At 36.1% G+C, this 27854-nt stretch overlaps 1 protein-coding gene and 1 long non-coding RNA gene across 2 annotated transcripts; one reads left to right on the plus strand and one right to left on the minus strand.

Annotated features, from left to right (window-relative positions):
• Window positions 1-4721: 4721 nt before the first annotated feature.
• Window positions 4722-24059, minus strand: LOC141375060 (uncharacterized). The gene is made up of 4 exons (XM_073948711.1): window positions 23805-24059; window positions 11173-11304; window positions 10674-10823; window positions 4722-6689 (listed from the first exon to the last, which is right to left on the minus strand). Exons 3-4 carry the CDS (start codon window positions 10756-10758, stop codon window positions 5626-5628), a joined length of 1149 nt encoding a protein of 382 aa, XP_073804812.1. The 5' UTR covers window positions 10759-10823; window positions 11173-11304; window positions 23805-24059; the 3' UTR covers window positions 4722-5625.
• On the plus strand, window positions 15654-26034 carry LOC137491064 (uncharacterized). Its single transcript, XR_011011061.2, has 3 exons — window positions 15654-15709; window positions 17185-17334; window positions 21643-26034. It is a non-coding gene; the product is annotated as an uncharacterized lncRNA (long non-coding RNA).
• Window positions 26035-27854: the final 1820 nt, after the last annotated feature.

Below are 27854 nucleotides of genomic sequence, written 5' to 3' on the forward strand. Positions count from 1 at the left end.
GGGTGAGGGCATGTTCTGAGATAACATTGAACAGCACCCAGGGCAACAGAGAGAGCATGGCACAAATCAAAATCCTCCACTGACCTAAGCAAGTACCAAACCCAGCTGGCATCATTAGCCTCCCAACTCCATTCGGCCGAAACCCCATACTACCATTACAAAATTAACATCACTTCAGACATCCGCAAACTATTCAGGACATTTTATACCCTGCTCTGTCCACCTCCACCAACTCCCTATCAGCTGGCCTCCTTCTTTACACACACACACACACAAAAAAAACATTTAAATTAGCAGTCTACTTCCAACCAAATCCAACCTAAATCTCCATCAAACAACACCCTCTGAAGAAAAAGACAACCTCTTCCTTCACTCCACTCTGGCACATTCCCAAACACTTTTAAGCAGATGTAACGGAGGCCAGCTAGTGAACTGCTTACTCATCTGCATACATCACCTTCTTTTCAACTCCACACAATTAATACAATTCCTCAATCGAGCTGGGATCATCCACCATAACCCCATGTAGTTCGGTAAGAAATCTTAGGGTGATACTGGATGATCAGTTTTCCTTCAAAGAGAACATTGCTAACACAGCTCCATCATGCAGAGCTGCACTTTTCAACATCAGAAAAATCAGAATTCTCTTAACAGATAATGCAGCACAAATTTTAGTGCAAAATCTTGTCATTTCAAGGCTGGACCCCAACAGTTCTCTTCTAGCTGGATTCCCATCCTGCACCCTTAATCCTCTACAGATGCTCCAGAACGCTGCAGCTCATTTGGTCTTCAATGAGAGCCCATGTAACTCCTCTCTTTATCTCTCTGCATTGGTTACCACTCGAGGCTCATATCAAGTTCAAATCACTGGCACTGCACCCACTCACCCTCCAAAACCTTTTCATTGACTGTTTCATGCTAGAGGAATGTCTTCTTGTAACATTTGGTGTACAATAGAGACAAACTTACAAGATATTTTACTACATGAAATTACCAAGCAGTCTGTTAATGACTTACACTGAGCATAATGGTATGGGGCGTGGGCCTGCCCTCCATGGCAACTGCTCATTGGAAGACAGTGCCATTGGGATGGAGCAAACCAGATTACTTAAAAACTGCAACAGTAAAACTTTGCTTTTTGCATTAGCTCACTCATGCTCGCTGCTACTCTCTGCCCCCTCTCGCCTTGCTTTCGGACACTGCACAGCCACTCAAACGGTCGCAAAAAAACTTTCCATGCAACCTCTTAAACTTTAGGAACCGCCGAAACTGCAAAAAAAAAAAAAAAAACTTCTGCAAACCAACTCTCGGCAGAGTCTGTCACCCCGGTAACCCAGACAACCTCCACTCACAAGCGAGTGAATCCCAAGGACTTCACTGAAGCTGAGTCACCAATCCATCAGGAACGGCATGTTTTGTCGAGGCCAGTTGGCGAAGAAAACTCAAACAAATGTTGTCTCTTGGTGCTGTGGTGCAAATTGATCTTAAGCAGTTAAAGATAAGTCAAATCTTTGCTTTTGTGGTTTCTCAGGTGTGATTCTAAGATATAGTAAAAAGAGATAAAAATTAATTTGGTACGGTTGTCAATTCATTTTGCACAATTACCAGAATTAAGAACCACTGCTCTGAGGTACTCAAAATAACAAACTATCATAATCAAAATGAATTGCCTTCCTAATGTTACTTCTCTACTTCAGTATATCCCTGTAAACATTTCTTTACAATATTTAAAACAGTTTGGTAATTTAGTCAATTAATTTCTCTGGAACAATAAGCATCCTAGGTTGCCTAGTAGAATATTGCAGCAGCCAGTTGATAAAAAGGGTTGGGGCATCCTGGCAATTATTTTATTATTACACCTTCAGGCTGAGACATATCACTCACTAGTCCATGCCTCCTGAGATAGCTCAATCTCTGTTTATGGTTGAACAAGCCATCCTACTTTCCCTTCCACCACTACAGTATATATCCATCCATCTATTTATTTATTTATTTATTTATTTATTTATTTTTGTAAATGTGTCATTTTTAAGGCTGATCTCAAAAATATAATAATTTTTACTGACAGAATTTTAGGTGCAGGCTAGGACTGTCTCTGCCATTTGCAAGTAATGTTGTCCTTTTGGCTTCATAGGACATGGACCCTCAACATGCAGTGGGCGATTTGCTGCTGAGTGTGACTTAGCAGGGAAAGAAACAGCACCTGTATGTCAGAAACCATGGCGCTTGATGAAAAAGGTGTCCATCTCCAGATTAGAGGAGAGTACTTACCCCAAATGAAGTTCAAGCAGTGGCGTTGCGAGGGGGGGGGCTTTGGGGGCTTAAGCCCCTGATGTATTGTCAAAAGCCCTGATCTTTTGCAATATGTTGGACTTAAATAAAAATATAAGTAAATATAATAAATAATATATAAGTATATATAATGGTGTATAAGATTTAATTTGTTATCTAAGTACTGAAAATTTCGGCGTACACCACGCACATTCCACCTCACGCAGTGTTTGTGTCGGGTCAGCTGTTCAGCAGTACCTGTATCTACCGGCAGGTGGGAGTGGCACTGTTGTCACATGATGTTTAAAAAAATTCCGCCACTGCACTTCATTTATTCATTATTTTGAAGAGCTGAAGTTGATGAGGTAACTCTTTTGCGAAACTGAATAGTTCTAACTAATGAAGCTTAACATTTGTTTCCACAGTATAAAATGTGTGTAGTTTTGGTGAAATAAAATAACTGTAATGGATAAAATGTGCATCATATCAATGCATACATGCAAATTAGTCAGAAAAACGTAAATTGTTCTAGCTTTCTAGATATGATATAGATATCTAGGCATATTTATCTAGATATGATATAGCCAGTCACATCTGTTTCTGTAATAGTTAAATCACAGTGAGCCCATGGATCTAGCATATTGTATAGCTACATTCTACTTTAACATGCTATGTAAATTAGCAGGGGATTATAAATCGACTTTCTTATGAAAATACCTGAGATGGCTGGAAGAAGACATACAGTTGTAGTCTGATTAGCCCCAGTTAAATTATAAGCCCCCTGTTCATTTTTTCCCCTAATTTCTGTTTAACGGAGAGCAGATTTTTTCCAACACATTTCTAAACATAATAGTATTAATAACTCATCTCTAGTAACTGATTTGTTTTATCTTTGCCATGATGACAGTAAATAATATATGCCTAGACATTTTTCAAGACACTTCTATACAGCTTAAAGTGACATTTTTAAAGGCAGGTTAGGGTAATTAGGCAAGTTATTGTAGAATGATGGTTTGTTCTGTAGACTGTAGTCAGAAAAAAAAATTTGCTTAAAGGGGCTAATAATTTTGACCCTAAAAGTTTTTTTTTTTTTTTTTAAATGTAATACTGCTTTTATTCTAGCTGAAATAAAACGAATAAGAATTTCTTCAAAAGAAAAAATATTCTCAGACACACTGTGGAAATTTCCTTGCTCTGTTAAACATAATTTGGGAAATATTTAAAAAAGAAAATAAAATTCAAAGGGGAATAATAATTCTGACTTCAACTGTATAAACATTTATTATTGCAGTCGCGTAAATGATTAGTTAAAGCCTTTTTATGTTTATTCAGATCTTATTCTCATTCAACTACAGCAATAGCTGATGCCTTCATCCATATTAAGGATTTCCTTGACTGTTCTATTACTTCTGTGAGGCATATCTGGAATTTCTGCTCAATGAATGAATGAAACAGGCATTACTTGCATTTAAAGTGCTACAATGCCCACATTACCTTATTTTGAGGAAAACTGAAAAAATCTACCTCAAAAGAAATTTGAAGTAAACATATTTCTAGCATATAAATCTTTATTTTTATTTTTGTACTATTTTTGATCAATTTTTTATTATGTCAAAAATAGTAGCCTATTGAATATCAATATTTTGCGAGGTATTGAATTTAGAAATTCCAGTATCTTGACAACACTACACCTTTAATAATTTGATAATTTGTTTGTTAATTTGTTTGTAGCTTTGTATCACATTGGATAACAACTCACGATATAAAATAAATCATATTTTTTAGATTTGAAGACATGCAGACAATTACATTTTCAAAAAACAAACAGAAACTGCAAATCAGGAGAGGAGATAGGAGGCTCAAGAGTTATGATATGGCTCACAACAAACTAGTAAATGAGAAGTGGGATAATTAATGTCTTTTTTTCTTTTTTGGTGTTACAAGTCACAAAGCTTCAAAATTTATTGCTAAAAGTCAACTCAAAAGCCCTATTTATTATTAAACCATTTATAAATCTATTATAAAAGTCGATTACCTTATAAAAGTGGTGGGATTTTAGCGGGGTGAATTAGAACATAATTTTTTTAATGGGGGGGAGGGGGTGGATTGGGGGGTCTTTGGGGCTAAGCCCCTTATCCCTTTCGACCCTAGCAACGCCCCTGAGTTCAAGTATCTTTTGGGTTTTTTATTTTTATGAGCAATGAAATGTGAGATTTAAAGATGAATCAGTGCAGCGGCAGCAGTAATGCAGTTGATTTGATTGTCTGTTGTGTTGATGGAGCTGAGTTGAAAGGCAGTGTTATCAGTTTACTGCTCAATCTAGGTTCCTACTCTCACCTATAGGTATGACTGAAAGGACAAGATCTCGGACACAACTGGACACATTTTACAAAAAGTGTTATGCTTGTTTGAGTTGCAGAACAAAAGAGAGATGAGCCAACAAAAAAGCCTGAATGCAAATTATTTATTATAAAATGTAACTCGTAGAACAATTAATTAAAGCAACCAACAAATGTCTAGGGATAATAATGAAGATAAAGAACATAGGATATAAATCACAACAACACATAAGGTTAAAGGGTCAATGAGATGACAGGTCTTGACATGACTCCGGAGTAGCCACAGCGACCTGGAGTAGCTAGCATAACAACTTTTATTCATCCATTAATGAGTAATGCAGGCATCCAATCAGGATTTACCACATACTCCAATCTGGAGTTTCGGGATCATCACAGTATATAAATGTTGTAAGACTGAATACCTGTTGCTCTGCCTAAATCATAAAATATTCATCAAGTTCGTATTCTACTAAAAAAAAGTAAATCTAGTGAACTAGAAAAAATCTTAAACCTAAAAGTAAAGAAACTTTACTAATAAAAGCTGCAACACAGGACAAATGAATGGACTTTCCCAGTCATGTTTCTCATTTAGAGAGTCAGACAGAGAACATCATCCAAAACAACACTAGCTACATGAATACACTGGAGAGTGGAGTACAGATGCATCCAATCCTCTTTTGTTTTCAGATGTGTTAACAGATTTAACCTCTTGTCACAGTGTGAACACTTGTACGGTCTCTCCAGTGTGAATCATCTAGAGCAGTTTTAATTTGAGCTGTAAGAAAAGTCTTCTCACACTTAAGCACATATACTCTTTCACACCAGTGTGGATCTTCATGCGTTCATTAAGGTTTGCTGATCTGTTGAAACTCTTCCCACATTGGGTGCATGTGAATGGTTTCTCTCCAGTGTGGGTCTTTATGTGTTTAAGGTCTGATAAGTTGCTGAAACTCATCCCACACTAGAGTTTGAGTATGCAAAATTCTGTTGTACAACGCTGTGAAAAGGGGTGGGATTAGACAACATGATTAGACATAAATGGTTTATCTCCGGTGTGTCTCATCATGTGTCGATTAAGGGATGATGAGTGGCTGAAACTCCTCCCACACTGAGTGCATGTGAATGGTTTCTCTCCAGTGTGGATCCTCATGTGTAAATTAAGGTGTGATAAGAAGTTAAAACTCTTCCCACACTGAGTGCAAGTAAATGGTTTCTCTCCAGTGTGGTTTATCATATGTAGATTAAGGTTTGATGATTGGCTGAAACTCTTCCCACACTGAGTGCATGTAAATGGTTTCTCTCCAGAGTGGATTCTCGTGTGTTGATTAAGGTGTGGTTTGCAGTTAAAACTCTTCCCACACTGAGTGCATGTGAATGGTTTCTCTCCAGTGTGGATCTTCATGTGTTGATTAAGAGAGGATGATTGGCTAAAACTCTTTCCACACTGAGTACATGTGAATGGTTTTTCTCCAGTGTGGATTCTCATGTGTTGATTAAGGGATGTTGATTGGCTAAAACTCTTCCCACACTGAGTGCATGTGAATGGTTTCTCTCCAGTGTGGATCTTCATGTGTTTATTAAGGAGTGATAAGCAGTTAAAACTCTTCCCACACTGAGAGCATGTGAATGGTTTTTCTCCAGTGTGGATCCTCATGTGTTGATTAAGGGATGATGAGTGGCTGAAACTCTTCCCACACTGGGTACATTGGAATGGTTTCTCTCTAGTGTGGATCCTCATGTGTAGATTAAGGTTTGATGATTGGCTGAAACTCTTCCCACACTGAGTGCATGTGAATGGTTTCTCTCCAGTGTGGATCCTCATGTGTTGATTAAGGTGTGATGAGCAGTTAAAAGTCTTCCCACACTGAGTGCAAGTAAATGGTTTCTCTCCAGTGTGGCTCATCATGTGTAGATTAAGGGATGATGATTGGCTGAAACTCTTTCCACACTGAGTGCAGGTGCAGGTGAAACAATTCTCGTCTCTCCTTTTCAAAATACCATCAGTCTGTAAATGAGTTTTTTCCTCAATTTTGACATGATGTTCCTCCTCTTTACTCACCTTATTCTCTTCAATTGGGTCTGAAATAAATAAATAAAACATTAGTTTTCATTAAGTCTTAAATACTCTCATTAAAAAATAAAAAGTGAAAAGACACTGGAAACTTTGGCTACACACACTGTAATTTTTATGCACATTAAATGTAAAATAATAAAAGATCATGTTTTGTTCGGCCCATTAACATGTACACATTTAAGCAGGTTTAATTAATCTTTATTTATCTAGTGCTTTTACAATATAAATTGTGTTAAAGCCGCTTAACATAGAAATTATAGTAAATTGAAACCGTGTCAGTCCAGTTTTCAGAGTTCCTTACATAATTGATCATAAAAGTCATTTTGGTCATTGATAAGACACAGATTTGAAAGCTGTAAATGGCCTATTTTTATTCCTATATATTCATAATAACAAAATCTTTTTTCTAAAATTTTTAAAGCAGACAGGAAATACTTGTTCATTCTTTGCCTGAGTGGTAAATGCATCAGAAAAAATGTTCCGGGGTAAAAGCTGAACAAACAGCTGAATATTTGCCTCCCAGACATGAGACACACCTGTACAGCATCTGCATAAAGGCTGAAATGTGCACCTTTCCCATTGTGTGCTGTTGGGTCTTTTTCATCAATTCTGGGGTGATTTTGAGGCTTAGCTTGGAAAAAAAACTTTCTCTGTTTCAGCAAATGAACTGATATTTAGGGACATCTTATTTTGACATATTCTGGGAAAATGCTTTGGAAAAAAACAAAAAAAAACAATACACTCTGGGCAAATTTACTCTTTTCATTATATTCATGGCTGTTTTTTCTCTATTGGCCTCTATTATTAAAACATTTTTTTGATTGCAAAGCCATGACAGCATATAATCATGCATTTATGATTGTTGGTATTTCCTGTGACGACAGTCAACATTGTTTAATTTGTCTCCACCCATGGGACGGCTAAAAGGAAATGGGTGAGAGTATAAAAGAAGAGGAGAGTTGAAGAGGCCAGCATTATGTGGTGTGCTGAAGAAAGAGAAGTTGACTGAACTGTTGCATTGAGGGGACAAGTAGAGCAGGGGTGGCCGGCCGGTCAGAATCGGCAGGCTAGCGCAGAAGCTCAATTGAATATACTGGGGTAAAATAAATGCTGATATTACAGAGACATGGCGGGGAAAAATGTAATGTAATGAAATGCTTCTTGTACAATCTGAAACCCACTTTATATCAGATATCACTCGAGCAGTGGAGATTGCTGATTTCTAAAGAAAGCAGACCTTAAACACGCAAATTTTTGCTTTGGCATACCGGAAGCGCTTAACCCAGGTCACTGGCAAATTAAAAGTCCTATTAGCATGCTTCTCCATATACCCTATTATTGCACAGCCAATTTACACAAACTGACTATAGAAACACTATTCTGGTTTTCCAACATCTGAAGATGTACCTGAAATGTACCTGTCAGCCTAATTACAGAAATCCTTGCCTATTATTCTTTATTGGCCAGACGCCTGAGTCTTCTCAGGTAAAAAAAACAAACCCGCCATCCCACAAACATAGAATATTAGAATTGTTTTCACATCTTTAACTCGAGGACCTTAAGTACACCATCTGAGGCTCTGCAAAAAGTTTTATGAGGTTTGGCAGCCTTTCCTATCCCACATTGAACACTCAGGGGTTATTATATCCTATGTGAGAGTTTATCCCTAATTTCTTAATTTGTTTTATCTGTTTTATTTATTTATTTGACTTATTTGACTTATCTATTTTTCTCTTTCTCCCTATTTCTTTATGGGTGTAAGTATTTCTGTATCTTTGTACCGTTTTAATTTTTTGTTCAATACGTGTGTTGTGGAAAAATTTAAGACTTTTGAAAAATAAATAAAAATATTTGAATAATAAGAATGTAAGCAGTACTAAAAATAGTTTTTAGAACTAGTAATAATCCCATGAATCTAGTTACAGTGCATGTCCCTGTCAAAGGTCTGTGAATTTAAGCTTATTATTCACTAAAGAAGGACAAGCCATTCTCGTAGGTGACTTTGTTCTTTGTGTGACTGAAATGTAAGCAATAGCTGTGTTTCCATCCAAAATGCAAATTAAATTTATTTGCAAAACTGGAATATCACATAAAAGATGTGCGAATAAAGCAGCGTTTCCATCCGATGAATCAAAGAGAACAAAATCGTCACTTCCTAATTAACTGGCGCCAAATATCAACAGTAAAAACAGAACTCACAGTGGTAGAAGACGCTACATAAATCTTTTTTGTACTTAATAAATGACTTTCACCTCAGAGGATAATGCCGACACACAATGAACACGTGGTGACGTTTGAAGCCATGAGACGTTTGAAAAACGTTGAGGTGGTATACCTTGAAAAGGGGTATCGTCCCATGCCTAAGCAGCATAACACTTTTAAGATCTAAAAATTAATTATTTAAAAAAAAGTCTCAAGCAAAAATATTCCAATAGCGCCGCCTGCTGGTACATGAAGAATATGGTTAATACTGATGAACTTCACACTCAAATGTTTGCATATCATCAGCTTGCTGATTTTCTTCATTTCTTAAGCAGTAAAAGATATTTTTAAACTAGCTTGTTGGCCAGTTGTAGTCAGTGCAATGCTAAACATTATCTTTTAGTCTCATGTCATCCCAACATCATCATATAGTTTAGAACACTGTACAATGTTTTATAATAATTAATTGTTTTAGTGTCCATTTCATTCAGCATATTCCAAATTAAGGGCATCCACGTTTTCTGACATACTTTTAATCGTGGTCTCTGCAGGTTTCACCAAGTTAAATTTAAGATGTTTTAAGACATATTTAAGACCATTATGAATGAAATTTTAGACTAAGGAATTTTTCAAATGCCCCAGATGAAAAAGATTTGTATTTGTCCTCTCAAAAAATAGTATAATTTAATGCATTTAATAATAAAATAATTATTGAATAATAATAATATTTAAATAATTTTTTTATTTCTTAGCAAAAGATCTTAAATATTGTGTAAAAACAAGAGAGCTCTACTTGTATCCACACACTTTTTTCTAAAATAAACTTTCTTTAAAATAAAAAAACAAACGAGCAAATGTTTTTAAAGTTTTAAAACTATAATAAACTAAATCTATGCGCAACAATCTGTCTAGGTCAATGTCCTCAGCAGTAAATCCATGGAGCACGTTTAAACAAATGTTATTGTAGACAAAATAATTAAACTATTATAATAAATAGAGTTAAAATGACCTTTTTGAATAAAAAGTTAAACATTTATTGAGATAAATTGTTGGTGATTGTATGGGTTTTGGCCAGATTGGGTAACAAAACATGAACAAAGAAAAATAAAGACTTGTATAAAAAGGATTTAAGACCTACAACACAACATTTCAGTAAATTTAAGACTTTTAAGGCCTAAAATTTTAGATTTTGAAATTTAAGACATTTTAAGACACTGCAGGTTTTAAATAGGGAATAGCCCTGGTAATTAGTTAATATAATTATGATGTCATTCTAACTCAGTTACTATCTGTGAGAACTAGTAACAACTACTAGAAACAACTTTAAACCCAAAAAGTTGATTAAAAAAAGGGGAATTGTGATCAACGTGACATATGCAAATGGAAAGTACTAAGCCAACACCATCACTGTAATAGCAGACATCTTTTATGAGAATAGAATAGGTCAAATATTGTCAGCTCAGATAAACTTTTTAAATTAATTGTTTTTATTTATTTTTTAATAGCGCCAGTGCTCATGGACGCTTTACAAACAGTAGGAGAACAAGAAATGCAATAACCTTAAGAAGGTAGAGAAAATGGGAGACTATTAAAACAGAAAAAGAATGACACGAGAACAAGTATGAAAGAAACTCATTCCTATCTTTAAATAAGTTCTTATGTGCATCTAGGAGAACTAGGCAGCACACCCAGGGCTGCAAGATGGATTTAATTTAGTGTTCTTATTATTAAAATAAATCTAAATGAGGATCAAATGACTGAGTTGGTTTTTGAGAATGAAAACCAACCTGTTAGTTCCTGCAGATCTTCATGTTTGACTGTGAATGTTTCTTCAATCTTCACATCTTCACTCTCCTCTTTAATGAACGCCATCTTTATAACAGTGTGGAGATCAGTCGCTTCAGCAGGAGTTTTTCTCTGTGTTTGGACTCTTTATTCTGTTTAAAATGAACCAAACAATGAACAGAAACAAACTTATCTTTAACATTTGCTTTAACAGTTTCTTTATATGAGAGTAATTAACAAAAACAAATCAGGTAAGTCTGAGCTAGAAACAATAGCCACAAATGAGCTGATTAAAACTAGTGACGTAACTACATGTCAGGGTAAAAACAATATTTATAACCAAATAAACAAACAAACAAAAAACTGAATAGTTGTAAAGAAGCTTTTAAAAATGTCTGAAGAACTTAATACAACGTTGAACTATGCATCCACACATGTTTACATTTTATAATGTTAGCATTTAGATATTATTTGAGTGTAAATTCAAAATGTGCAACTCACCTTTTCTGTCTTCAATGAAGAAGTGGGATAAAAAAGGCCTCAGTGGGTTTTTCTTTGTAGGTTGTTGTTGGTAATAATCCCAATGTAGGACTCTAAAATCGTAGTTTGTCCTCCAAAGTTGTTCTCTTACAGCTAAATCAGATAATGAAGTCTCCGTTAGAAACACGGAATATATAGATGCAACCCTGCTGAGCTACTGGATCTGGAATGTGATTGGATAAGACTCAATTGGCCCCCATTAAAGCTGGTATAGAGATGCAAATGAAATGAGCAGTGGGGAGCAGTGAAGACTCAAGACACATACAGTGGGGGATGGGAAGTTTAGCAGCTTTACAAACCAGTTTTACAGAGAAATAATGATGTATTGGGAAAATAAGTTGACTTTAGCCATGATCATTTGTTTTGTTGCTGTTGTTTTATAGGACTATTGATGGAAGCTTTTTTTTTATTTTGGCTTCTGCATTTTGTAGGTAATGCTGATACACCTATGTTGAGGTATTTTGATTTAAAACACATTTTAATTGTTTTTTTTTTCCCAAGCTGTTTTTTGTTTAAAGATGCAAATGAGCATTGAAGACTTAAACCACACTGATGTCTCAACACACACAACTACATTCACTTATAAAATAGTTATGTAAGTGATACTATTGTACTGTGATGAATCATTATTTGTTAAAAGAAACAATTTCTAATCTTCACAGTGAGGTTTTATTTGTGTTAAGTTCAGTCAATAAAGTAATATTAGCAATGTTTTTGTCATTTATTTATCACTGAACTTGTTCTTTATGTGAGTTTAGAGTCCTTTACTTCTCCTAAAGCACATGGCGCTCATTACTGCTTCCTGTAAACTGTCAACACACTCTTAACAGATCAATTATTTCTTTCCAAAAGTGTCTATAAATTTTTATGATCAAAATGTAACTTGTTTCTGTGACAATTTTTTTTTCCTTCATTTTTTAGTTGAACAGAACATGTGTGAGCAGCTCATCTTTCTCGAAAGCCTCTTATTCACCTGATATGTAACAAAGATGTTTTTCCCTCTGATTATCACTTGTGTTTGTGCATACAAATATGCATAGACATTCACAAAAGCATATATAAGATACTCTGTGACAAAACCTTTTTTAATACAGTAAAGCGATCACATACTGTCCATTTTTTGCTACTTTTGGCCTTAGAAGATAACTGTTTGTACATTAATCACAAATGGGTAAGACACACTGTAACTTCAAACTCATTTGTGTTAATTCCAGGTGCTGTGAAATGTTATGTACAAGCTGCAGAAGCAATCAGGTGTGAGTAAAGTGCCATATATCTGATCCAGTCCTCCAGCATCTTTTTTGCTTCAAATAAAGTCTTATACAATAAAATCATTATAAAATTGGTCTTTTGTTGCTAATAATTGATTTATACTATCTGAAATATAACTAATTCTATTATATAGCTTTATCTCTCAACCATGAGAAGGAGGAAAAATGCACTCACTCACTCAATTCAGTCGAATCAATGAGCAAAAAACACAACACATTAAAGCTTACCAAGACATATCTCACAACAAGAGAGATCTGTTATGGTACAGGCACAAATCAAGCGACACAAAGAAACCAAGAAAGCAACTTTAAATCAGAAACTTCCACACCACAGCACAGCAGCTTCTAAGGTAGGCTCATATATATATATATATATATATATATATATATATATATATATATATATATATATATATATATATATATATATATATATATAGCTAATTTATTCATTTTCTTGTCGGCTTAGTCCCTTTATTAATCTGGGGTCGCCACAGCGGAATGAACCGCCAACTTAACCAGCAAGTTTTTACACAGCGGATGCCCTTCCAGCCGCAACCCATCTCTGGGAAACATCCACATACACACACTCATACACTACGGACAATTTAGCCTACCCAATTCACCTATCCCGCATGTCTTTGGACTGTGGGGGAAATCGTAGTACCCGGACGAAACCCACGCGAACACAGGGAGAACATGCAAACTTTACACAGAAACGCCTGTTGCTATACATATATATAGCAGCTGGGCATAGTTAATCTGAAAGCAAGTTGGGCTGCGGTCACACTAGAGTTTGTGCTTGCAAAATTCTTTCGTACAGCGCTGCAAAAAAGGGTGGGATTAAACAATATGATTAGACGATACTAAAAGCGACTGATTGCTCCATATAGCTCATGTTTTGATCTTCTATTGGTCTCATGCACTCACGTGATGCGATTTCAAGCTTTGGTCTTACCTTTGTGGAGTACACTATTAAATCTGTCATGCAGCTATATATTTATAATTAGAAAATAATTACATCTCAAGTTAAATTATTGTATAGGCAGTCTATACAGCGTAATTCAATGACAAGAGTTTACTTTCATAACTACCCAATGCATAACTTTTAATGTGATTAACCTGCTCCACCTACACCAACTACAGCATTTCTCAGACTTCTGTTTGACTATGGTGTAATTACAGTAGTGAACATCACATACAACAACAACTGGACTTACTCCTGTAACTTGTTTGCAACAATGAAATTTAAATATCTGTGTCACATATTCATTTAAATAAATGGCTCATCATCATGTGCATTCATCTTTATTAATAGCTGCCTAATAGTCCAGACCATTAACTGATTAGGATCGTTTTACATATATGAAACCTGTTAACAGGTATAGCTGTTCATGCCAATACCAACTTGATAGCCTAAAGCATATTACATGAACAGGACCTGCTTAACATCTCTTAAGACAAATAAGCAAAGGTGTCTATAACAATACATGCTTGATTGCCCAGATCATTACATCTGAATGGTGCCTTTTAGTAACCATAGTTCTTCACCAATACCAGTTTAATACCTCGAATAAAGACACAGATGTGAGGCATCACAGTGGTGCAGTGGGTAGCACGATCACCTCACAGCAAGAAGGTTGCTGGTTCGAGCCTCAACTGGGTCAGTTGGCATTTCTGTGTGAAGTTTGCATGTTCTCCCCGTGTTCGCGTGCGTTTCTTCCGGATGCTCTGGTTTTCACAAAGTCCATAGACATGCGATGTGTGTGAATGAGTGTGTATGCATGTTTCCCAGTAACGGGTTGCAGCTGGAAGGGCATCCGCTGTGTAAAGCACGTGCTGCTGGATAAGTTGGCAGTTCATTCCACTATGGCGACCCCTGATTAATAAAGGGACTAAGCTGTAAAGAAAATGAATGAATATATGCGTAATATCACACGAGTATCAGTTTCTGTATTTCTATTTGTTGTAATTGCCATTTGTTATTGCAATAAAAAATTTATAAATTTAAAAAACCAGTGCGATGTGGCTCTAGAGAACGATTGTCCCTCTATCTGTTGTTTCAATCCCCTGAGAATTTTGGTCATCTTCAGAACGCAAATGAAGACATTTTAGATAAAATTAGAGAGCTCCCTCATCTGTCATAGACAGCAAGAGGACCGAGATGCTCAAAGGGTTTGACTTTTTTTTTTCTGGAAAAGGAACCAAAAACATTGTCAAAACCTGTGACGTGACTTTAGTGGTTCAATTGTAATCGAGTTCCAAGAACATTTTGTGTTCCAGAAAATGTTGAAAATAGCAGCCATGTCCAAAGTAGGAGCTGTTGAACCATATAGTGGCTGCTTTTTGACCCTGTAGCCTATTCTCTTCATTTGCATTCAGCAGAAGAAACTTAAACAGGTTTGGCTCAAGTAGAGGATGAGTAAATTACCGAATTGTAATTTTTTACATGTGAACTACCCCTTTAATTGCTTCTGTAAGTAAGGGTAAATGAAATATTATTACTGAAGATATTGCTAAAAGAATCGCAGGAAACGTGGAACACAGATAATAAGAGACGACAATTCATATGAAACAATAAGAAACCCAATATAGGCCTATGAAGTTGTAAAAATAGAAAAGAAAATAAGGGGTCATAATTATGAGGATGAGATTTGGACTCTCATATATTAATAGTTAGTAATGTGTTGTAGAAATGCAAGTCATCATGAACTGGATTAAAAAATGTTTCTTTAAAATTGTCTTAAAATGTTTAGATTAAAAATTTTGATCAACTTTAAATACTAAAGTGTGTGTTTGTGAGAGATCTAATCTATTTAAATTTTTATTAATATTTTTTATTTATCAATCTTTTTATTTTTATTAATCTATTTTTATTTTTATTTATCTATTTTTATTTTATTTATTTCTGTGTTTTCTCTGTATTATATTTTATATCCATATTTGTTTGCACTACTGCCCTTTTTGCACTGTCTTGTTTGTACGTAGTGTCGCAATATGAATGTACAGTTATTTGTCATACCAATAAAGCACCTAAAATGTGAAATGTGAGGGAGAGAGAGAGAGCACAAATAGTATAGAGTGAAAAACAAGAAAGAAATGTGTCAATAAGTCATGACTGCAACATTAAGGGGCAAAAAAGCTAAACAAAAAAGACTTTTATTTTGGCGTGGTGTGTGACGTCATCAGGCGGCGCCGCTTCAGCGCTTTGATTCAACAGGAGAAAGGTTTGTGTTTTTAAATGTTTACGGATATAACCCGATTTAATTAAAGTTTCAGGTTTTTCCTCCGATGTTATGTACCTGCTGTTGGAAAAAATATTTTAACCCTTTATACAGCGTAGTACTATTTTATTCTCAGTAACCGAGGGCTTTTGTTTGAAACAGACAAGTGTGTCATGCGAGCTTTAAAATAGAAGTAAAGTTGGTTTGATATTCACACGTTTGTTCATTTAGAAGTCTCTATATTGTTTACCATGTTACTTTGAATATTTGATCTGAATTAGCATGCAAATGACTTGAAAACAACATTGACACTGTTTATTTGACTGTGAACAATGATAGAGGTAAAGTTGGTTTTATATTCACACATTCGTTCATTTAGCAGTCTATATATTGTTTACCATGTTACTTTGAATATTCGATTGGAATTAGCATGCAAGTGTGACTTGAAAACAGCATTAACATTGTTTATTTGACTGTGAACATGTTGTACTTTGATAGTCATTGGCTGCTATTATGATTTCCCTATTTAGAATTTGCAATGATTACTTTTCTGAAATGATATTATTAAGGGGAATGTCTGAATATCAGAATATAAAACCAACTTTACCTCTATTGAACAATGTTGTACTTTGATAGTCATTTGCTGCTATTATGATTTCACTGTTTGGAGTTTGCAATTAATACTTTTATGAAATTATATTATTAAGGGGAAAGTCTGAATGTGTGAATATAAAACCAACTTTACCTCTATAATGCCAGTAACCTGCGACCCCCACATTCATTTATTTAGCTGTCTCTGTATTGTTTACCATGTTACTGAAAATATTCTGTCAGAATTAGCATGCTTTAGAAGTATGACTTCTAAACAACATTAGCACTATCTAATTGACTGTAACCAATGCTGTACTTTGGTAATTATTAGCTGCTAATATGATTTCCATATTTAGAGTTTGCAAAGAATACTTTTAGGAAATTTTATTATTAAGGGGAATGTCTGAATACCCAAATATAAAACCGACTTTACCTCAATTATCTATAGAAGTAAAGTTGGTTTTATATTCAGATATTCAGACATTCCCCTTAATAATATCATTTCAGAAAAGTATTCATTGCAAACTCTAAATAGTGAAATCTTATTAGCAGCCAATGACTATCAAAGTACAACATTGTTCACAGTCAAATAAACAGTGCTAATGTTGTTTTCAAGTCACACTTGCATACTTATTCAGATCAAATGGTAAACAATATATAGACTGCTAAATGAACGAATGTGTGAATATAAAACCAACTTTACCTCTATGACCCCTCACTTTGAGAACCACTGTTTTAAAGAAACGTTTTACCTGATTTCTTTTTGTTAATTACTCTCATTAATAGAAACTGTTGAAGCAAGTGTTGAAGAGAAGTTATTTTGTTTCTGTTCATTGTTTTATTTATTTTAAACAGGACATTTTAATTGTTTTGTTCATTTTAAACAGGATAAAGTGTCCAAACACAGAGAAAAACTCCTGCTGAAGCGACTGATCTCCACGCTGTTATAAAGATGGCGTTTGTTAAAGAGGAGAGTGAAGATGTGAAGATTGAAGAAACATTCACAGTCAAACAGGAAGATCTGCAGGAACAAACAGGTTGGTTTTCATTCTCAAACACCAACTCAGTCATTTGATCCTCATTCAGATATATTTTAATAATAAGAATACTAAATTAAATCCATCTTACAGCCCTGAGTGTGCTGCCTAGTTCTCCTAAACGCACACAAGCACTCATTGAAAGACCGAAAAAAGTTTCTTTTGTCTCTTGTTCTCATGTCTTTTGTCTTTCTTTCATGTATTATTAGTCTCCCATTTTCTCTATCTTCTTAGGGTTATTGCTTTTCTTGTTCTTCTACTGTTTGTGTAAAGCGTCATTGAGCACTGGCACTATATAAAATAAATAAAAACAATAAATTAAAAACAAAGTTTAACTGAGCTGACGCTTATTGACCTACAGTATTCTCATAGAAGACTCAAAATTTTAAGCCTTACAAAGTCTTAAATTTACTAAAATATTGTGTTGGAGGTATTAAATCTTTTTTAAAAAACAAGTCTTCATTTTCCTTTGTTCTTGTTTTGTTACCCAGTCTGGCCACAACCCATACAATCACCAACAATCCACCTAAATAAATCTTTAAACTTTTTTATTAAAAAAGGTCATTTTAACCTTATTTATCATAATGGTTTAATTATTTTCCTTACAATAACGTTTGTTTAAACGTGCTCCATGTATTTACTGCTGGGGACATCGACATGGACAGATTGTTCTGCATAGATTTAGTTTATTGTAGTTTTTAAAACTTTTAGAACATTTGTCCATTTTTATTATTATAAAGAAAGTTTATGTTGGAATACAAGTTGAGCTGGCTTGTTTTTACACACTTTTTTTTTTTTCAAAGAAATATCTAACATATATTAAAAATATATAATATTAATTTATTATTGTATTATTTAATGTATTCACTTGTAATATTTGTTTTGATGGGGCAAATAAAAACCTTTTCGATCTGGGCCATATGAAAAGTTCTGTAGCCTTTAGCCCTTTATGAGTCTAAAATTTCATTCATAATGGTCTTAAAAATGTCTTAAGAAGTCTTACATTTAACTTGGTAAAACCCACAGAAACCCTGGTTTAAAGTATGTTAAAAAATGTGGATGCCCCTAATATTAAACATGTTAAATGAAATGGACACTAAAATAATTAATTATTATAAAACATTGTACTGTCTCAGAATATATACCATATTCTTCATGTACCAGCAGGAATCTTTTTGCTTGAAACTTTTTTTAAAGAATAAATTTTTAGATCCTAAAAACAGTGTTTTATAATTTATCTGTTTTAATTATTTTCCTTACAATAACATTTGTTTAAACGTGCTTCATGTATTTACTGCTGAGGACATCAACCTGGACAGATTGTTGTGCATAGATTTAGTTTATTATAGTTTTTTAAAACTTTTAAAACATTTGTCCATTTTTTTTATTATTATGAAGAACGTTTATGTTAGAATTAATGCTGTCAATTGATAAAAAAAATTAACTAATTAATCGCACCTTTTTAAAAAAAATTAATCGCGATTAATCGCATTTAAAATACTGAAACTTGTAATTTTGCCTACTTAAATGTAAAATTAATGTAAACGCTAGAAAAAATATTTAAATTCAAAATGTTATTGTTTAATAGAATTTTTGTTTAACTTGTAACACAGATTTCTTCATGTAAACAACATACCCACAATAAACCATCAAGATCCTGGCTTGACAGCCATATTTATTACAGAAATTAAAACACAGGCATGTTAATGACATTTAAATTTCAAAATAATTAATGCCAATAAAGAAAACATTGATTTCCATGTTGGATTCTAAGTGGACTGCAAAAAAATGCCAAAATACAGGAATTGCAGATATGGAAAATGAAAAATTATAATAATAAACTATAGAATACAAACTGTTGCGCTCATTGTAAAGTTTTATTGCTGTGAGTTGAGAACATTAATTATAGAGTAGAAACAATTTTGCTTAATTCCTTTACATTCATCCATTTGCTAAGACTAGGACTATCCCGCAAGTGCACAGAGACTCCCAAATGGCCGCAGATGAATGATAATTTCTTGCAAACTGGTTGTTAAATACATTATACACCCCTCTCGCCCCTACTCAGATACGTCGCTCACTCCACCCCTGACACCCCTCAACGGGCCTGACACAGACACACACACAGACAGACACACACAACGCGCTGCAGACGTTTTGGCCCCAACAGCCTTCCATACTGGAGCGACTCCCCTCAAATTCAACACGCATGATCACGTTCATCAAATTTGCTAAGCATCCGAAACTAAGGGTCCTAAAGTATTACTGTATTTCACAAGGATTCTGACACAACAACGCGAAGCATATGCTTTCGTTGCATTTAATGAGGAAACACGCTAAACTTGGAGGGCTCATGCTGAAAGGCAGAGTAATGTCCTGTCTTTGACAGCTCGTGACTTCACCAGACGTACTGAGTACATTTACATAAGACACCAATACTCCGATTTTAATATGATTAAGATAATACTCTTGTTAAAAATCTACCGTGTAGCCTTAAAAGGAACCTTACCTTAAAGGAACACCGAGTCACGAAATGCGGAGGATTTTCTTTCTGTTCGCCATGCGGTATCAACTTACAACGGAAGTCGAAAGTTAAAAATGAAACGCCCGAAATTGCATGAAACTCTGGATAACTTGTGATGCAACTAATTGTTTTATAATGGAACTTGCCTTCAAAAAGTGCTACCTTGGTCTTATCCACATTTATTGCATGTTGAACATACGTCCACCACAACAGGAAGTAAAAAACTGAACTGCGTTAATTTTTTTTAACACGTTAATTATTTAAAATTAATCGCATGCGTTAACGCGTTTTGACAGCGCTAGCTAGAATACAAGTAGAGCTGGCTTGTTTTTACACAATATTTAATTTTTTTTCAAAGAAATATCTAAAATATAATAAAAATATTATTAATTTATTATTGTATTATTAAATGTATTAAATTATAATATTTTTTGGCAAATAAATTTATATGCTTATATAATATGCTTTATAAATCCCTTATAAATGACAAATAAAGGCTCAGAATCAAATGAACTATAATCTTTATACTATAAACTCTACAGTGATTTTATTTTAGATCAGGTTGCAAAGATTTATTTTTTATTTGAAGTACAGTTTTATTTGTGTATCTTTAACTGAAAAGGAATGAATAATATCATTTTCCTGTTTAGAATTTAACTGAGCCTTTATTTGTCATTTATAAAGGATTTATAAACCATGAATAGTCCTCACTTTAGATTAGGTCACAAAACTCGGTGAAGTTTATTAACATACATAGTAACCATTAATATATGCCTGAATAATAAGACATATAAACGTTAATTTCAATAGTTTATTAATCATTTAATAACTCATTCTGAATGATCCAAAAAATCCTCAACTACTCTTAAATACAACTGGTTTTTAAATAATGCGATACTTAATTTAGTAATGAAAAATAAATCATTTACTAAGTATGAAAATACAATTATTAAGCACATTATATAGCTGCTTATAAGTCAAGAATAGAGCATTTGTAGCTGCAGTTATAAACTGCTTACTAACGTTTGTTAATGTAAAGTTAATGCTTAACGGATAATGAATTCACTATTTGCTAATGCTTAATAAATGATTTATAGTGTGTAGTTATTATAAAGTGTTACCAAATTGACTATAGTACAGTTAAAAATGTAATATTATTTAATATAAAATACACTTGTTACTACTTTCATCTGGGTTATATTCTAGTACATCACTTTTTTAACTGTACCTTTAGAACCTTATAATATCACCTAAAGCAGCATCACAGCAGTCTCCTTTCAGTCATTCCACCTCTTCACAGAGATTGTCAGCCTGATCTGGTGTATTAATCAACTACCGTGGCTTCTGGAACTGAACAGTAATGATGTTCCAGATGCTGGACATCCACTGCCACATGGCCTCACCAGTTAAAGACTAAATCTTCCTTCTTTGCCATGCTCTGATGCGTTAAAATTTCGCCGCTATTAGATTTTGCTGTAGAATGAAATCGTTGCTATCAGATTTCGCTATGCGGAAGAGCCTGACTGATATTCTTCCGGAAACACGTCAGCAGAGTTTGTGCAGAGCCCATTTACTATGTCATTGTAAAAGCACTAGATAAATAAAGATGAATTGAATGGAATCTTGCTTAAATGTGTACAAACAAAACAAAATATCTGATTTATTTTACATTTAATGTGCATCAAAATTAGTGTGTGTAGCCAATGAGTGTCTTCTCACTTTTCAGCTTTCAATGAGAGTTTTTAATACTCAATGAAAACTAATGATTTTTTTTTAAATTTCAGACCTAATTGAAGGGTATGTGTGGAGTAAAGAGGAGGAACATCATGTCAAAATTGAGGATAAAAGTCATTTACAGACTGATGGTATTTTGAAAAGGAAAGACAAGAATCATTTCACCTGCACTCAGTGTGGAAAGATTTTGGCAAACAAAAGCAAACTTAAGAACCACATGAGGATCCACACTGGAGAGAAACCATTCACATGCACTCAGTGTGGAAAGAGTTTTGGATTACAAAATAGTCTTACAAATCACATGAAGATCCACACTGGAACGAAACCATTTATTTGCACTCAGTGTGGGAGGAGTTTCAACCAATCATCAAACCTTAACGCCCTATTCACACGGGGCGTCAGCGTCAACGCTTCCCATTCACTTTGAATGGGTGACGTCAGGCGTTGCCGAACTGCATTGTGGATCCGTCGGCGCCGCTTCAGAAGCGTTCCTCGCTGCAGAAGTTGGGACTAGCTCAACTTTTCAAGCGCCGACGGAAGCGTCAGCCAATCAGATCGCTGTATGCAAATACACCAGCTCAGACAGTGGCCTATTGCTGGCTGAATTTCATTGGCTGACGCTTCTATGACAATCGTTTCAGCTCCAACTTCAGACACGCCCTCAGTCAAGCGTTGACGCTGAAGCCCCGTGTGAATAGGGCGTAATAATCACATGAAGATTCATACTGGAGAGAAACCATTCACATGCCCTCAGTGTGGAAAGAGTTTTGGAATACAAAGCGGTCTCAAAATTCACATGAGGATCCACACTGGAGAGAAACCATTCACATGCTCTCAGTGTGGAAAGAGTTTTGGAATACAAAGCAGTCTTAAATTTCACATGAGGATCCACACTAGAGAGAAAACATTCACATGCACTCATTGTGGGAAGGGTTTCATCCAATCATCACACCTTTATGATCACATGAAGATCCACACTGGAGAGAAACCATTCACATGTACTCAGTGTGGGAGGAGTTTCAACCAATCATCACACCTTAATAATCACATGAAGATTCATACTGGAGAGAAACCATTTACATGCCCTCAGTGTGAAAAGAGTTTTGGATTACAAGGCAGTCTTACAATTCACATGAGGATCCACACTGGAGAGAAACCGTTCACTTGCGCTCAGTGTGGGAAGAGTTTCAACCAATCATCACACCTTAATCAACACATGACGATCCACACTGGAGAGAAATCCTTCAAATGCACTCAGTGTGGGAAGAGTTTTACCTGCTCATCCTCCCTTAATCGACACATGAGGATCCACAGTGGAGAAAGACCATTTACATGCACTTAGTGTGGGAAGAGTTTTAGCATATCATCACACTTTAATCTACACATGATGAGCCACACTGGAGAGAAAACATTCACTTACACTTAAGCCACGGTAACACTTGAATTTATTCCCCATAGACTTCCATTCATACGCATGCGAATGCGTCAGACCGGAAACGCAAGTTCTTGCGTCAAGTTTCGTAGTTCACTGCCTTGCAAAGTTCAATCTTGGTGAACTCTTACCTGAGAAATCGCATCACTTGACTGTGTGAGACCAATCAAAGATCAAAACATGACCTCTCTGGACAGAAATTTTAAATATGGACCAATCGCTCACTTTGTAGCGAAATTAGCTCAGTTTATGAATATTAATGATCATTAATAACAAGTTATTATTAAACATTAATATTTCGGTTTAACCTACTGTCAATTTGGCTAAACGGATATATAACACGATTCCGCCCACTCGTTCGAGCAGACACTCAGATTATGAATATTATTTTATCAATAACAACATATTATTATTCGTCCTTAATATTCTTAATAACAGCTTGTAGCAATGGAATCAATCGTTTTAGTGACTTTTTCTGTGAGGCAAACAATACAATCCATTTGATTATAATGGGATTTATTGACTTGTCTGACATGTAACGAACAAACGCACAAACATACCATCAAACATAGAACAAACGTAAACTAAATATAGATAGGCTATATAAGGATCTATAAAACCTATAACAAACAGAAAGAAACAGAAAAGCGAGGAAATAGAGAGTTTAGATAAAAGAATGGCAAATCTACCTCAGTTCCACACAACTATTCAGGACCATTAAGATTGCAAAGAAAACACCTTTTTGATAAGGGGCACAGCTTTAATGCATAACATAATTACCTTTAGAAAGATGTTTTTTCCTCTCTTTTTGCGAGTATTCTCTCTGATGCGTTAGATGTCCTTTAGTGTCCTTTCTAGATGCACAGAGTTTGCGATGCAGGTCGGAGGATACGCGATCGCAACTTTAAACTGAGTTTTACTTTGCTGGAAAAAATAAGAAAACGTGGGCTCGGACAAGCCACGCAGCTAAAGAAAATGCCGTTTGCCCCCTCAAAAGGGGGCAGCCTCTTAGAGAGTTTTTCCGGATCGTTCTGTGCAGAGTTGTGCGCACGGCTCGGTTTTAAACTGTGGTGGCATGTCACACCCCTTTTTCGACTGACTGACCAATGGTCTCCTGGCAAAGTTTGAGAGGGAGATTTTCTTTGTCTCTGGACCGCTAATATGCAAAATAAGGGTCCGCCCTAAAGCATGCTAAGAGACATAAACTCAGAGCATTAAATAATTTAAGCCATATAGATTATGATCATGTGCTACGCATCATGTGTTGTAAAATGGCAGGAGAAACCTAACGGTATGAAACACTACAGTTTTAAGAAATCAACATGATTCCCACATTCTTAGCTGGTATAGTGTCTTAAAAAAGGCACGAGAGAGATATTTACATGTTAGAAAAGTCAGAAAAGAAATACAAAGTTTACAAACACAGAACATTTACTTTTGGGCTGATTCAGGATTTCTGAGTCCCTTTCAGCTGTGGGAGCCTTGTATGTGTGTCCCTGTGTGTCTCAGGAGGAAGCGGGGCAGGAATGTCTTTTGAAGTTTTGGCAACCATCTCTGGCTTACCTCTAAATAAGTGGTGTCACACAGGCTCAGACTTTGTGGCACAAGAGTCATAAACCCACACAGAGGAGACTTAGACCCCTTTATAAATCGATACCTAATTTTATCTACTGACTGTACGTTACATCTTGTTTAATCCTGCCTCTTTTCGCAGCGCTGAACAACAGAATTTTGCATGCTCAAACTATAGTGTGACCGCAGCTTCGGAGAGAAACTATTCATATGCACTCAGTGTGGGAAGAGTTTCAACAGATCAGCAAACTTTAATGAATACATGAAGATTCACACTGGTGTGAAAGAGTATATGTGCTTTAAGTGTGAGAAGACTTTTATTACAGTTCCAAAATTGAAACTGCACCAGACGTTTCACACTGGAGAGACCGTGTTCACAATGTGACAAGAGGTTTAATCAGTTATTACATCTGAAAAGAGAAGAGGATTCACACTGGAGAGAAACTCTACAGATCTTATCAGTGTCTACAGAGTTTCACTCATTCGGTGCAGTTTAACAAACACATGGACAAAAAGTTGCACAGAATACATGAATGCAGCAAAACATTTTCTCATGTGCACAGGATGTTTCATGTCTGAATTATGTTTGAAAAGGCTGAGTGACGATATACTGTTTTCCAACACTCCTACACTGCAGTAGGTGGGGTTGTAAATGTGTTGCGCTCCTTACGTTTACCATAAACACAGTGATGGTGGCTGAGAGAAGAACAGTTTCATAAACATTTGGCAAACAGCATCTCAGCGGCTTAAAATCTCATTGCAAGTGATTGTACAGGTACGGATACATTTGTACTCTACTCTCCAGTGTATTCATGTAGCTAGTGTTGTTTTGGATGATGTTCTCTGTCTGACTCCCTGAATGAGAAACAAATCACTGAAAAGACTCCGCACATTAAACAAGGTGGAGCTCCAGGACGGTTAGTTTGCATATACCAGGGCTTCAAGTTTAGAAAGCCAATTTAATTGTCCTGTGTTGCAGCTTTTATTAGTAAATTTTCTTTACTTTTAGGTTCAAGATTCTTTTTAGTTTACTACATTTACTTTTTTGAGTAGAATACAAACTTGATGAATATTTTATGATTTAGGCAGAGTGACAGGTATTAAGTGTTACAATATTAATACACTGATGATCCCAAAGTAAATCCCAGGTAAATACTGATTGGATGCCTGCATTACTCATCAATGGGTATATAAAAGTTGTTGTGTTAGCTACCCCAGGACGCTGTGGCTACTCAGGAGTCCTTATGTAAAGACCTGCTATCTCATTGACTCTTTAACTTTAAGGTTTTGTTTTGCATTACTTATATCATGTAGTTAACATGTTGTTGTGATTATATCCTAAGTTCTTTATCTTCATTAATATCCCTAGACATTTGTTGGTTGCTTGTATTAATTGTTCTATGAGTTATATTCTATAATAAATAATTTGCATTCAGGCTATTTTGTTGGCTCATCTCTCTCGTATGTTGCGGCATGTACTTGATATACTGAAGTAGAGAAGTAACTTTAGAAAGAAAGTAAAATGGTGGGTCTTTCTCTCGAACTATGGGCCAGTAAAAATACGTTCGGTCTTTGGAACGACTGCTGGCAAACGCTTGGATGCACTCACCGGGGGGTGTTGATTAAACCCAGGCCCAAACCCACCAAGCCATGCCCGAAAAGAGACCACCTTGCCTGGCTTACCTGTTGGGACGTCCTGCGCCTGGAGGTGCGTGCCCGAAGCCAATTGTCTCTGACCTGCCGTCGTGGTTTCGGCGAAGAAAAAGGGACTGTTTATTTTTGGCTTTTGCGGTTGAACGAACCAGGGGTCTATGTGCAGGCTAGCAGCCCCCCCGGGCAAGGTTGGTGTGCGCTATGACCCTGGTGCAGGCGGGGATCCAGGGTCCAGAGGCATCAAACGCTCCCCCAGGCAGGAGTGCCCGAGCCCGGGCAAGGCAGGTGCGTGCTATGACTCTGGTGCAGGCAGGGATTCAGGGTCCAGAGGCATCAAACGCTGCCCCAGGTAGGAGTGCCCAAGCCCGGACAAAGCAAGTGCGAGCTATGATCCTGGTGCAGGCGGGGATCCAGGATCCAGAGGCATCAAATGCTGCCCCAGGTAGGAGTGCCCGAGCCCGGGCAAGGCAGGTGCGCGATATGTAGGGTTGGGTACCGAAACTCGGCACCGGTACCTTTGGAACCGGTATGCACCGGATCAAATCAGCATATAAATTTCGGTCCCTAACTTCGGTGCTGCAGCAAGAATGTAAAGCAGGTCGCACACCGGAAGCGCCACTCGGCAACGTGCAGCGCCATGCATTTTACAATCCACAAGTCAACAGCTCAAAAACACACACAATATAGCCCACAGTCAGCGCAAACCTCTCATCTGGGTCTGTAATCTTCACCAGAACATGTAAGCTCTTTTAGAGTCATTTTGTCATTCCCAGTTCATAATAGTCCAAAAGGCGAAGATAATCATGGCAGTTTGTTCATGATTCAGGTTGCTAAAACAATTTCGCTCCTGTGTTTAACCGGGCTTCTCTTTTTTCCACGTTTCACTCTCGCGCTTGTCCTTTTTTTTCTGAATGGATCAGATGACGGGGACACTTCAATAATCACACACACGTTCGTTATATCAAATATAGACGCAGACGCGAGCTCCCATAAGAAAGCGAATACCGCTCACACTTTTAGACGGGCTCGTAAAACAACAACAGGACACGGCAGATTTTTCTTCTTGGCTGTGTGTCTGTTCGTGGAGACGACGACAAGGTTTGCTTGAGGCAGGGTCATCCCATTATTATATGCATATAGTATTTTCATGTAACGTCTCGGCTTTGTATTTAAAAAAACATGGCAGTTCCTTGGTTTATGTTCTGTGTAGCTCCACAAGCTCATGACATATCTCTGTAACCAATCAGCATTCAGCTGCACGTGTAGCTATACCTTTTTGTACCCTTTCTCCCGTTTGGTACCCTTTCGAAAGGCTGTCGAAAAAGTGGTACGGTATGGTTTGGTTCGGTACGCTTTTTGACAGCCATAAAAAGAACGTATAAAAAAAAAGGCCATAAAAGCGTACCAAACCGTACCGTACCACTTAGTGGAATCAGGCCAGTAGTGTCCTCGCTGCTGTTCTGCTTTCGTAAAATTGGGCAGATAAGGGCCCATGGCATAGAGCCCTGCAGGTTAGCGTGGATGAAGTGTCTAAGCTGCTGGATTTAAGCTCTAATCACTTTGGGGGTGTGGGTACGAATTCCACCACTGCCAGATGTGGTTTTA

The sequence above is a fragment of the Danio rerio genome, chromosome 4 (genome assembly GCF_049306965.1).
Source record: "Danio rerio strain Tuebingen ecotype United States chromosome 4, GRCz12tu, whole genome shotgun sequence".
Lineage (NCBI taxonomy): Eukaryota > Metazoa > Chordata > Actinopteri > Cypriniformes > Danionidae > Danio > Danio rerio.

Bases quoted from the DNA above. Each gene is read 5' to 3' on its own strand.
- LOC141375060 (XM_073948711.1), bottom strand. From the start codon at position 10,758: ATGGCGTTCATTAAAGAGGAGAGTGAAGATGTGAAGATTGAAGAAACA. The intron at 6,690-10,673 runs GTTGGTTTTCAT...TATTTATTTCAG, and splicing joins AGATCTGCAGGAACTAACAG to ACCCAATTGAAGAGAATAAG.